Source organism: Protopterus annectens, chromosome 1.part1 (genome assembly GCF_019279795.1).
Source record: "Protopterus annectens isolate FY-2018-M chromosome 1.part1, PAN1.0, whole genome shotgun sequence".
Classification (NCBI taxonomy): Eukaryota; Metazoa; Chordata; order Ceratodontiformes; family Protopteridae; genus Protopterus; species Protopterus annectens.
In genome coordinates this window covers 1,852,731,541-1,852,745,482 of record NC_056726.1, presented here as the reverse complement: position 1 = coordinate 1,852,745,482, position 13,942 = coordinate 1,852,731,541, and the positions used below count along the sequence as shown (strand labels likewise).

The 13,942-nt window shown below is 40.9% G+C and overlaps 1 protein-coding gene across 3 annotated transcripts in view; it reads left to right on the top strand.

Moving 5' to 3' along the window:
- Positions 1 to 13,942, top strand: part of DAAM2 (dishevelled associated activator of morphogenesis 2) — a 3,932,565-nt gene that overhangs the window by 220,198 nt on the left and 3,698,425 nt on the right. For all 3 annotated transcript variants that reach the window (XM_044084849.1, XM_044084851.1, XM_044084855.1), the window contains exon 2: positions 10,729 to 10,931. In XM_044084849.1, coding sequence (XP_043940784.1) covers positions 10,764 to 10,931 — 168 coding nt within the window. In that variant the 5' untranslated portion in view covers positions 10,729 to 10,763. The remainder of the gene's footprint in view (positions 1 to 10,728; positions 10,932 to 13,942) is intronic.

The window sequence follows — 13,942 nt, the reverse complement described above, 5'->3', positions numbered from 1 at the left end:
TGCATATCAGTGTCCTAGAGTTCAGAGCAGTGCTTTTAGCATTGCAGGCTTTTCAGAATGCTGTCCCTTCAGAAACAATTGCAATTCAGACAACATGTCAGTGGTTTGGTCCAAAAACAAACAAGGAGGAATAAGCTCTTACCACCTGTGTTGAGAAGTGCTCAGGATTTGGCAGTTGGCGATCACTTCCAACCACTTTCTTATAGCAATGCATATTCTGAAGAAGTCCAATGTATTAGTGGACAAACTGAACAGGTACATCCTACTACGTCATGAGTGGTCCCTCAAGAAGATCGTAGTGGAATTGATTTTCCTACAGTGGGGCCCGCCTTGCTGTGATCTCTTCTCATCTTCCCTGAACAACAAGTGCAGCAGCTGCTCAAGGGATGCTCTTTTCCACGATTGGCTCCCCGGTCTACTTTATTCTTATCCTCCAATTCCTTTGATTACAAAGTTCCTACAGAGAGCTGCCAGGTTGAAGAGAAAAAGGTCTTCCTCATTGTACCCTGTTGGCCTTGACAGATTTAGTTTCCCTTCCTGTGGCCTCATTTAATTCATCAACCCTAGGTTTTGGACCCTGCTCCAGATCTGCTGTCTCATTCGAGAGGCATGATTCATCGAACCTTCCCTATCTCAAGCTGACGGCTTGGTTTCTCCATAGCCAGATAACCTATGCTGTCTTCTCCTGTTCGCCACATTTTATCTTCCCTTAAACCATTTACAAGGAAACTTTATGCTAGTAAATGGAAAAGATTCATACACTGGGCTATTCAAAATCATATTGACCCATTTTCTGCCCCCGATTCATGCCATTCTCGATTTTTTTACATTACTTTTAATCAAGGAGCCAGTTCTTCAACAGTAAAAGTTCAATTGGCAGCAATTTCTAATTTCCATATTAGATTTAATGGTTCCTCACTCGCTTCTCATAAATTTTGTAAAGCCTTTTTACGGGGCACACTCCTTTCAAAACCTTCATTTAAAGATCCTACCCCTCCATGGGATCTTAATCTGGTACTGCAAACCTTGATTCATCCACCCTTTGAACATGCACATGACTGTGGTCTTAAGTTTCTTTCTTGGAAAACTTTATTATTGTTGGCTATTACTTCTATCAGATGAATTCCAAAATTCAGGCCTTGTCTGTGAAGCCCCAATATATAAATTTTTCATAAGTATAGGGTTGTACTATGAACTAATGTATCCATTCTGAGAAAAATCGTATCAGAGTTCCATATTAACCAGCCCATCAGTTTACTGTTTTTCTTTCCAAATTATTTGAACAGAGACAAATATGCAGTAAATTTTTTGGATGTTCATAGGCAACTGTGCTTCCGTTTACATAGAACAAAGGACATCAGAACTATGGATCAGTTATTTGTTTCATTTGCGGATGTGAAATTGGGTAAACCAGTGTGCAAAGTCAACCTAGCTAGATGGCTTACAGGCCACATCTCTATTTGCAACAAATTGGATATCTCTTTACCAAAACAGATACATGCTCATTCAACCAGGCCAATAGCAACTTCCTCTGTTTTTCATTCAAGAGCTTTCATCAATGAAATATGTGCACCAGAAGCTTGGGCTTCCCCCCATACCTTTATCACTCATTGCAAATTGGATTTGATATCAAGAAGTAGAGCATCATTTGGCTCAGTGGTGCTTAGGAGTGTCCTTCTGTGAATCCACCATGGTATTTAGATGGTTGGGACTCTGTTCCATCAGTCGAGGACATAATGAAAATTGACAACGTCAGATAAAGAAGTTATGTACTTACCAAAACATTCCATCTGTGTTATCCATTTTCATTCTTCCTCAACTTCCCACCCTTATGATTTTCTGGAAGAGCGAGTGGCTGTACATATAGAAATTTCAAACATTCTTACCACAGTAACACTGCAAATATAGCCTTGTCTAGACCTTTTTCTAGGTTTACGTTTATATCTCTTTATATAAAAATAATTATTTTATACTAAAGCCAGCAAACGAGATCTGAGGTAATTGAGGGTGATGCTTTCTGGGAGTTCTAGGTTGCCACGATCAGATGGATAGGATCCGAACCCATCAGTTGAGGAAGAATGAAAATGGACAATACAGGTGGAATGTTATGGTACGTACATAACTTATTTTTCTTTTTCAGACTGGCGTTTTCTGTTTTAGCTGGGTTTGGAGTTACTCCACAGGTTTAAGTTCTAATAAAAGAGTGTAAATGGTGCGTGGATGATAACTTAATCTGATGTTGTCAGTTTTCATTCTGTCTTTAACTTATGGGTTTGGATCCTATCCCTCGGATCTGACTCGGCTGTTGCAAAAGTTCATGGCAACCAAAAATCTCTTGAGCTCTTCCCTTACCAACAAGGCACCAACCCCAAGTACCTCAGATCTTGTTTACTGCTTGAAAGCAAAATATGTGGTGCCAGCTTCTGTTGAGCACCTAAGTGTTATTTTTTCAAATAATTACAATCTTTCATTCTAATTTTTCTTTCTAAATATCTAGACTTCTAATTTCGTATAAATCTACTTCAGATTTGTTTTATATATCGTTAGTCTACCTTACCCCCTCCCCGTTTTTTGTACTGTTGTACTTCTTCATATACTATCATTATTATATTTTTTCTCTAATAGTCTACATTTAGTATTGTTCTCAAATACCATTCTTGGTATTTCTTCCTTTCCGCTATCCTTTCTGGTAAAAAAAAAAAAAAAATTCTCTTGTTTAAATTTTTTGGTGGAGTGTGTTATATCTTACAATATAAATTTTCTTTACTATGGCTGATAAAGATTAAGGCCTGGCTGGGTTTAAGAAATGTGAAAATTGTGGACACAAAATTCTATTTTCAGATGCCCACACACTTTGTGTTTACTGTTTGGGTCCACTCCACCTGCCGGAGAACTGTGCGATATGTTGTGCTGTTGACCCAAGAGCTCCTGTTGAACGTAAGAACAAGTTGATTCTCAAGGGGTTACTTCTCTCTTCCTTTAGTGAGGCATTATCTGGAGCTTACCCCTCCACAAGTACTTCTTCGGCATCTTCTAGATATTCGAACAAGTCTAAGAAGAGACCTTTATCGGATCCGACAACTTCCTCGGATCTTAAGAGGAAAAAGCTCAAGTCATCTGATCTGACTTCAACCTCGATCCTAAATTGAGAAGGAAAGACTCCTTGGATTCAACTTCGCTATCAGATCCAAAACCTGAAATGGCCAAAGATACATCAGATCAGAATGGTTCATATCCGACACACAAAGCATCAAGAGCATGTCAAGCATCCTTTCAGCTCCTACCCATCTGGGTCAGGAGATCTGACTTTCCATGATACCCCCTTTGCAAGTTCCTCCTCCAACCCCCGTCTTGGTCTTGGAGTTTTTGAATCCTAGTCTTCTGGATTTGTCAGCATCGGATCTGAGAATTGCTTTGTCTTCAGATCTGAAGCTCGCTCTGAGCTCTTCCATTCCATCAGATCCAGAGAGCTCTCGGGGCTGGGGAAACCCTATAAGGTTCAGGGTGTCACAGTTGACTCCAAAGTTTTCAGAGCCATCTCTACATCTCAGGGTCTTGACAAAGGTTAGTTTGACTCTGACTTTGGCCTTAGGAGAGTTCAGGGATCAGGAGAGGACTATGGTCCAAAGGCTTGCCCTTACAAATCTGGGGTCCTCTTCTTCTTTGGGAGGGTCTGCCTTTGAGGCCATGGAGAGAGCCTTATCTGCTTTCATGACAAAGATGGTTCACTCCCTCTCGGTTCTTCAGTTTGCATGCTTGCCATCTCTTTGTCTAAAGCCTCATCTATCCTTTTCACAGGGACAGCTGGCACAGAAACCCCAGGCTTCCCAGCAGGATGTTCCCACCTCTTTGACACCTCCCCAGAGCATCTCACTGAGGTGTCCCGAAGAAGAGAATGAGCAAGAGGAAGTACTGAAACTCTCTCGAGGAGTCAGTCACAGAAGATACAGACTTTGATGAAGGTGAATGGGTCCCCAAGGTCACCTCCTGAAGATATCGAGTTTGGAGACATCCTTGAAATCCTGAATCAAAGAGTAGAGGTGGCTGGAAGTCCAACAACCCTACAGCTGAGGAGTCTGTATTCCTGGAGGCATTCTGTACCCACCCGTTTGTCTCTCAGCACCAGAACACAGGCAGTTTTGGACAAAAGGTAGATGCCATGGCGGTGGTGGCCACAAAAAAGTAACTCTCCGAAGAAAGTTCCACTGTGTTCATCCACTGATCAACGAGTGTCGGGCAAGGGACAGGTTTGGGAAATGTGTCTTTGCTTCAGCGACCTTTGCCTTAAGGTCTCTGAACTGTTTGGCACATTTCACCAGGTTACAGAGAGACCTAATTAAGGAACTGTCTGATACCCTTTCAGGATCTGTTTCTGATGAGGTACAGCCATCTTATATCTCTCAGTTGGCTACCCTGCAATCCATATCCAATTCCTGCTTGAGGCTAATTTTGAATGCAGCCGAAGGAACCTCAAGTGCAGTGGGTTCTGGCGTTTCTGTAAGGAGGTGCACCTGGCTGAGCTTATGTGAGTTTGTGGAGCCCTTCAAGTCTTCATTCGTCAATGCTTCCTTGGATGGAACATCTTTGTTTGGCCTCAAAGTTAGGGACACTTTATACTGGTGTAAACAGTATGAAAAGATCATGTCTGCTGTGGGCGTATATTTTTCCACACCTCAAAGATCCTTCTCCAGGTATCAATAAGGTACTGGAAAAGTGTGGCTCAAGAAGTCCCAGGGTCCTTTCCAGGACACACATATGGAGGAGGTTCCCCCAGGGGTAGAGGGAGGACTCCAATGGTAGATGCCACCCTTGCGGCAGAGATGACCCACAAAACCAAGGGTCCAGAGATTCCTTTTTCGATAGATCCTTCCAGCACTCCTGAAAGGAGGCCCGATTGCCCCCCCCCCCGGAGGCAGTTGGTGGTCTTTTATGCTTGCACCAGAGAGCCTGGCTAGGGACAGCAGATAAATGGGTGCAGAGGATCATTAACTGATAAAATACCCTTTCACCTCTAACCTCAAGAAAAATCCCCAATGTTTCACCCAGTTGAATGGAACTAGCGGTACATCAAATACAAAAGCTGCTAGAAAAAGAGTCATCCAAGAGGTCACGCCATACTAAATAGAATATGGAACTTAAGATTCTTTTTATTGCCAAAGAAAACATGGGACTGGAGTCCAATCTTGGATCTCAGCAACTTGAACAAATCAGTTTGACACACCAAGTTTCAAATGGTCACGGTTCAGTCCATACTCCTATTTCTGAGAAAAGACGATTAGATGTGCTCAGTAGACCTTCAGGATGCGTATTATCACATAAAGATGAGCCAGCGGTCCAGAAGGTAGTTACACTTCTGGCTCAGAGCCAGTCATTTCCGGTTTACCAGTTCAGAGCTCTGCCCTTTGGTCTCACCACAGCCCCAGGTTGTTCACCAAATGCATGGCAGTAGTAGCAGCTCACTTGAGACTGCTAGGATTCCATGTGTTTCCATATTTAGACGACTGGCCTATTACCGCCCTATCCAGGCATCAAGTAATAGAGGCAAGAGATCATGTTCTTCATGCACACTCTCATCTGTGGATAACCATAAAGTACAAAAATTTTCATTTGGAACTTACTCACAGTTTGGAATTCATAGGAATACTGTTCAGCACAAAGTCAATGATAGCTTCAATGCCTCCTCTAAGAGTTCAGACCTTAAGAATACAGGTCAGGAAGATGATCTGCAGTACCAAGGTTTCAGCCTAGTTAGTCCTTCAGGCTCTAGGATAAATGGCAGCTGTGATAACTCTACCACCTTTAGCAAGATTTTACATGAGGATTCTATTGGAATGTTAGCCATGCAATGGTCAATACTTTATCAACCTCTGTCAACACCGATATGTATTACTCAGATTTGCAAGAGAGATCTAGGTGGTGGATTCAATCAGAGCAGGTTCTACAAAGCCATACATTCATTCCCCCTCACCTCAAAGCCGTACTGAACACAGACACTTCCCAGTTAGGGTGGGTTAGGCATTACCTGGGGAAAACAGTCCAAGGCACTTGGTCCCCCAAAGAGGCCAGTTTGCATATCAGTGCCCTAGAGATGAGAGCAGTCCTTTTAGCATTGCAGGCCTTTCAAGAAGCTGTCCCCTCGGGGACGATTGCAATTCAAGTGGACAACATGTCAGTAATTTGTTACATCAACAAACAATTAGGGACCAGATCCTACCCCTTGTATCGAGAAGCAGTCAGAGCATAGCAATGGGTGATCTCATCCAACCACTTTCACATAGCAATGTATATTGCAGGGAAATACATGTGATAGCAGACAAGCTGAGCAGGTGCATTATTCTACCTGATGAATGGTCTCTCAACAAGAATGTGGAGAAGATGATTTTTCGTCAGTGGGGCCAGCCTTGCTGCAGTCTTTTCACTTCTCCCCTAAACAACAAATACAGCAACTACTGTGCCCTGATCCTCCCACAGAGGGAGTCACCGAGGGATGCTGTACTTCACAATTGGTCCCACAGCCTGCTTTATACCTACTCACCAATCCCATTAATTTCATATTTCCTGTAGAAAGCTGTCATGTTGAAGAGCTAAGTTATCTTTATTGCACCTTTTTGGCCTCTACAGATTTAGTTCCCCTTCCTTTACTCCACCCACCATGAATTCTGGATCTGACTCCAGACCTCCTGTCGTACCCAACAGGCATGATCCATCCAGACATATTGAACCTCAGGCTGACAGCCTGGCTTCTCCATTTCCATTAGTAGTCAGACAACCTATGCTTTTCTCTCCTCTCCATTCCATCAGATACTGTTATCTTCCCATAAATCATCTACACGAAAACTGTACTCCAGTAAATGGAAAATATTTGCTTACCGAGCCCGCCAAAATAAGGTTAATTCCTTTTCTGCTCCTTTGCATAGCATCCTTGAATTTTTAGCCTTACTTTTTAAAGAAGGAGCTAGCACCTCCAGAGTGAAAGCCCAGCTAGTAGCAATATCAAATTTTCACATAGGATTTGAAGGTACTTCTGTTGCCTTCCATAAGGTATGCAAACCATTTTGGAGGTACTCTTCTTCTTAGGCCTTCCTTTAGGGACCCTACTCCCCTATGGGACCTTAATCTGCTACTGCAGCAACTTACTCAACCTCCCTTTGAACCTGCAGCTAAATGTGGCCTCAGGTATCTTTACTGAAAAACTATTTTTCTAGTAGCCATTACTTCTGCCAGAAAAAATTCAGTGATTAAAGTTTTATCTTCTAAACCACCTTACTTGATCTTTCACAAAGATAGGGTCACTGTATGAACTAATGCTACCTTTCTCCCTAAAGTTGTTTCAGAGAATAATATTAATCTATTAACTTGCCGGTATTCTTTCCCAGATTCACAGGAAGTTAGGTTTTTACCTGTACAGAACAGAAAATAACAGGAAGACTGACCAGTTATTTGTTTCTTCTCTGACATAAAACTAGGAAAACCTGTTGACAAAATCACTCTAGCCAGATGGCTGATGGATTGTATTTATTATATATACAACAAATTGGGTATTACCTTACCAAAACCATTATGAGTTCATTCCACTAAAACCATGGCTACTTCATCAGTCTTCCAGCATAGAGCTTCCATGGTCGATATTTGTCCGTAAGCAACTTGGGCTACTCCCCATACCTTTGTTACTCATTACAAAGTGGACATGGTTTCCAGGCACAGAGCATCATTTGGTTCAGTGGTGCTCAGGAATATCCTTCCTTGAGTCCACCTGGGGATTTACGTAGCTGGGGACTCTGTCCCATAAGTTAAGGACAGAAAGAAAATAGACAACGTTAGATAAAGAAGTTGTGTACTTACCGTAGAGTTCCATCTGTGTTGTCCATTTTCATTCTTTCTTAGCTCCCCTCCCACCAACCCCTGCCCTAAAAACTCCTGGAAGAGTGAGTGTTTTAAGTATGCCACTTGCTTGGTACATAGCTCCAGGTATAGTATCCTCTATCTGTAACTGCATTATGTCTTTCTGCTGTTATTGGCAAACTAGATCTGAGCTACTTGAGGTTGGTGCATTGTGGTTAAGGGAAAAACTTGAGAGATTTCTGGTTGCTAGGAGCTTTTGCAATGCCTAAGTTGGAGGATCTGAACCTATAAGTTGAGGAAGAATGAAAGTGGAATACACAGATAGAACGTTATGGTGAGTACATAACTTCTTTTTATTGCATCTCTGCAGTACTTTTGCATTGCTTGAACTGGAACATAGTTGATACTGAGTTCATTTTATAGACAGTTTACATTTGAGAATGAGTGGATTGTTCTTGTTGAGGATTTTTTATCTAAGTACAATTAGAAGAAGCTGATCAGCATATACTGCTATACCGGAAGCCAATTTGTACCTTAAGGTAGTGTAGTGATGCTCTGTCCTGTAGGGTAGATAATAAAATATAAAATCCTTTTGAGTAATATTAGTACATTACTCAGTGATTTCTCTGAAGAACAGCTAAGAAGGCGGAGGCCGTAATCCAGTCATGGCTGCAAAATATTTTTACCAATTGCATCTTTGCCTACAGAGCAAGAAAGTGAGGGATTTTACAACAGCCGTTCGATTCTCGGCTGGAGTGCCTTCTGTGTGGAGTCTGCATGTCCTCCCCACGGTCGAGTGACGTTTAAAGACATGCAGGTAGGTGCGTGCGTGAATGGGTGTGCCTTCTTTGAAGGCTGGGCATTGGGCTGACGCCTCGGCACCATAAAAATCCACTGCCAATCATTAGCGGACCAGAGTTCCGCTCTGGCAATCCCTAACCAGGAAAAGCTGAAAGGCATTACATGTAGGGCTGAGTTTCTTTTTACATTTAAGTTACTGATGTAAATTCAGGTAGCTAAAGGTGTATCTAGAGTTAGGCCTAGGTTTTCAAAGAAGGATACCTATTCCCAGTTTTGAATATTGTAGATGAAAAGGGCAGGAAGAGTAGGCAAAGTTTTAAGTTTCTGAGTACCAAAGAACATTAGTTTGGTTGTCTTAGCATTTAATGTAAGCTGCTTATTCTGTAGCGTGACAGAAACCTTACTGTGTGAAATTAATTTACGCTTATTGTATACTGAGGGACAGTTTCAGTAATTACAAGGGTAACAAACTTCAACTATTAATGCGTTTCAGCAAACTATTAATGAGGTTCAGCTTGTAGTCCTGGGTTTGAGACCATCAATTTTCACTTTCATGCTATCAAGTCCGAGATGTAGATGTAAGTAAGTCACATGACTAAAACTGACATAGGCCTCAGTTTTTCCCCAAAAAGAATTAGTTGTGTCTTATAAGACTTATTGGTTAAAAATGCAAAACAAAAATCTGTCATGTCATGCAACCATATGGGTTTTTTATTGCCAGTAAATGTTATTACATTTTAGGCTATCTTTCTGCTTTCAAGGGTTGAGGGTTGGTATAATGGATAAGGTCTTAACCTCACAAATACAAGGTGCAGGTTTTGATTCTCTCCTTTAAAGGGGGAATTAGCTAGGCTTAAATATAGCCCACAAGGGCAACTAGCCTAGAACCTTCCTATGAACCTTTCTTTGCTGTGAATTAGCACAAGTACACATTTTTATCAGCTGGACGGACAACTAAACCAGTTTGTGATATTAATAGTAGAGATGCTGTTGCATGTGATCCAATAGCGTATGACATGCTAATAGATAAATTTCCCTAGACAAAAAAGGAGGCAGCCTGGAGCACTGATCATTATTTCTGTAGGAGGTGAAGCTGCATTTTTACATGCACTGTATGATGCTGTCAACTTGGGATGTTATATGCACACTAAGACTTTTGTTTCTTTAGGTGCTGCAGGCCACCTTTCATTCCAGTTGTTGTTTACAGCAGAGCATGTGCTGGCCCAAGTCAGGTGATTGAGTCTAAAGGAGTTCACAATAAGATGGCGGCGGAAAGTCAGAGAATGTTAATAAAATATGTTCAAATGGTTGTCAGTGGAGATTTTAGTTTAATGACATTTCTTCCAAGCAGTCTCCAGACATTGTAAAAGCATCTATCCAAAGTTACTAAAGCCTGCTATGCAGAGGTGTAGTTAGTTATTCTGGTGTTCTGGGCTGTTCACCAATCTGGCTTCTGTCTCCTACCTGAAGAAAAAAAAATGTTCATTAAACAGCTGGTAGACTGCTTTGTACATTTGTAGCAAGCAGTTGCTGTAGTGTATGCCACACACAGAGCGCATAAAGCACTTCTCTTTAGTTGTAAAAGAAACTTGTTTAAACTTTAGCCGCCACACACACAGAGCGCTAAGCACTTCAGTTGACAAATACACTGACACCATTAATTTCTGAGTGCCTGTAGTGCACTGAAGATCGATCAAGAATTGCCAGTCACTCCCCTTTAGCATTTTGAGACCAGGGCGACTGCCCCCTTCTCCCCATGCTAGCTGCACTACTGCTACTATGCGTAGCCCTTAAATCATAGTTACCTAACTTAGTAAACTGAAAAGTACATGTGGCTATCATTCCTAAAGTTTCTAGGAAGTTATCACATTATGCATTTTTAGATTTTGGATTTAAGATCATTTTGGTGTTGTCACTAGACCGTTCATAGCTCAATATAGCACCCAGGAATCTGTTGTCCCACTTGAGTAAAAATTTTCAATTATGGAGGCTTAGGGCTTTGCAATCACTGCCTGCACCAAATACAAAAATTGTCCCTACTTAATTGCAAAAAGGCTACATAATTTCTTTTTCATTTCTTTGCAGATCATGATCGTTAGATAGCAGCGACAACAGTGAAAATGGCTCCCCGAAAGAGGAATCGTCAAATCTGGGGGGTTCTCTGCTGCTTTAGAGGTAGTGACTACCCAGAGATAAACCTCAGGGATACCTGCCCCCTCCAGTTCATGGAGTTTTCTATGCCAATTCCAGCAAATGATGAACTCAATGCCAGATTTTCAGAGCTTGTGGTAAGTACTTCAGTATAAGCATATTCTGTAAAGTTGGAGAATGATGGTATAATTTTTGTTAAGTTGTCAGCAGTGCTACTTAATGTTACAAAAGTGTTTCTTTTTCTAGCAGGAATTCACAGAGTTATGTAGTGGATTCAGCTGAATTGTTTTCTGAGGTGGATTTGAAATTAATCTATTGATGTGGAAAACTAGACGTTCCTAGGTCTACTTTTGCTTTCAAGATTATTAGTTAATCTTTAACTACTGTGATATTTCAGTAAAACTGATCTTTGTTGCTTCTAATCCTGTAACCCTTGGTGCAGTAAACATAATCATTGGAGCTGGAGTTCAGACCTGATACTGAGCAAGTCATGTAAGCATCCTCTTTTAAAATTGTCTCCAAGGAGGAATATGAGAAAATAAAATACTGGTAATGGGGGAAGATACTTCTCTGATAGCACCATTAATGTTAAACCTGTTACATCATAAGCAATTGATGTTGATTTGCTTCTTTAAAAGAAGTAAGTTTAAGTTGCTCCTTTTATATAGTAAATGTCACCGGTCACTATGAAGATTACATACTGCTGTAAGTAAAACTGTCGATACTTACATATTATCGCAACCAGATTTTGAACGACTCACTTTCCAGCTCTGCATGGTACAGATGGATAAACAGTATGACAGTAAGTAAAGTTTTTCAGTGTGAGACGGATGTAAATGGTTTGTGGAAACAAGTGGAAGCACGACATTTCAGCATGCAAGGCAACTGATTTTTGGTGTCCCCCTTCTAACGTTGTACAGGTTCCTGGAGGCTTGACAGTAGCATGGCAGTTGATCATAGCGGGCTTTGTGATTTAAAAACACCTCCTTTTGCCTCATTCCTGTGGCATACTGGTTACATTGAATTTGTTTGATCATATATTGTATACTGCTTAACGGTGGGTTATTTTCTAAGCAGTTTAGTTTGTGTGCTAGCCTTGCACTCGTCACATTGGAGCAGAACGGCTGCTGACCGTATTCATCTGCTCCCTGCAGTAAAAGACCTCGCATGCTGTTAGGACTTGGGAAACTGTTGACTGCTTCTTCTTCTGTGGTGGAAATCTAATGGCGAGCACTGTGAATATAGATTCAAAATGTGTTTTTCGCTTTGCAGCTTGAGTTTCACAGTATAAGTATTCTGCTAGGTAAGACTGGAGCTGCAAAGAGAAAACACTGTTTTCAATCTATATTGACAGCGATTGCTGTAACATTTATACCACCGATGAAAAAACAGTCAACCGATTATTTCTGTCATTTCTCATTAGACCTTGTAATTTAATTTGTGCTGTAAACATTACATGGTAAAACAGGTGGATTTTCTTAAGCAAACAAAATGATAGCTTGAAAGTTGGCCAGAATATATATCCACAGTGAGTCGTTCAGAATCTGGCTGCAGTAATACACAAGTAAAAAACTGATAATGTGGTGCAAATGCAATATGTATTTTTCTCAGATGCATCTTTGAAGGTTGCAGGTTACTTTTTCAAATTGAGATTTGCCTTGATTTCTCAGGGTGATGCTCTCTAGATTACCTTTACTTTCTAGCGCCAACAGTCTTTTTCATGCCATTTATGTACTTCTGAGATGTTTAGTGAGATTTTGGGTATGGGAATGGGTTTACATGACTAGAAGGTTGCAGAACCTTACTGCTTGAGGGTGAGTCTTTAGAACTTTAACTCCGTGCAGTGGCAAGATATATAATCATGTATGTGCAGCAGGGATATTACCATTTACTGATCCCTTCACTCAAGGATTCATAAACAGTATGACTTTTGGCTGGTGGCAACATTATATAAGAACTAGTCCCACCACCCACCCAAGGAGACATATTAAGATGCATACATTGATAGATTTTAAATTTGTAATTAAACCTCGGGCACATGGTTACGAAGGAACTTCAGTGCAATAATGATATATGTACTGTTTGTTGCCCATAAATGAATTGTGCTTGAACTTTACCTTACTAATAGAGTGAGTATGCATACTTTACCTTGAAACCTGATTCTGTTCCATGTTTCTCATAGCCTATTTTTGCCATGTTGCACACTGATGAGCAGATATTGAATTTATTTCTTTAGTCACATCAACAGCAGTACTTTTCAAGATAATACAATTAGAAACTAGCAGATCTTTTTGGTTGCTTATTGTTTAACATTCTGCACCAAGTGTGGGCTTTCATTTTAGATGTATCTGTCTTTGTTAACACTGGATAATATTACATTCAGCACTTTTGGAAGCATTACATATTTTTTCTGTTGATTAGTATTGGTTTTGTCTTTCGGCTTTTCCCTGTTAGGGGTCACCACAGCGGAACTCCGGTCTGCTAATGATTGGCAGTGGATTTTTTATGGTGCCGAGTTGCCAGCCCGACGCCCAGCATTCAAGGAAGGCACACCCATTCACTCAAGCACCTACCTGCATATCTTTAACGTCACTCAACCGTGGGGAGGACATGCAGACTCCACACAGAAGGCATTCCAGCCGAGAATTGAATGGGTGAACCTCTTGCTGTGAGGTGAAAATGCTAACCACTGTACCACCGCGGCTCCTGTTGATTAGTATTGGTAATATAGTCAAATGACTAGGTATTCAATGTTGATGTTTTCTGGGTTAAACAAGGAAGTGAAAAAGAAAGTATTTGGTATATTTCATGGGAAATGTCGAAACTGTAAAATCTAATGAATGGAGGAATACTATGAGGTTCCAATAATAAAGCACAGTACAGATATAAAAATGGCTTGATTTAAAAGAACTGGCTGCGTTTCTCTGGTTTTGGAATCGGCAGTTTTTAATGAATTTGATTTAAGACAGGCAGAGGGCTAGAATTAAGAAAAAGCAAAGCATCTTAAGATAGGTAGAGGGCTGGAATTAAGGAAAAGCAAAGCATTTTTTGGAAGCTAAAAGATGTTATTGGAAGGACTGTGCAAGGAGTGTGAGTAAATGAGGGATGTGACTAAATGTAGTGGGTTAGATAACAGAGCAGTGAACAG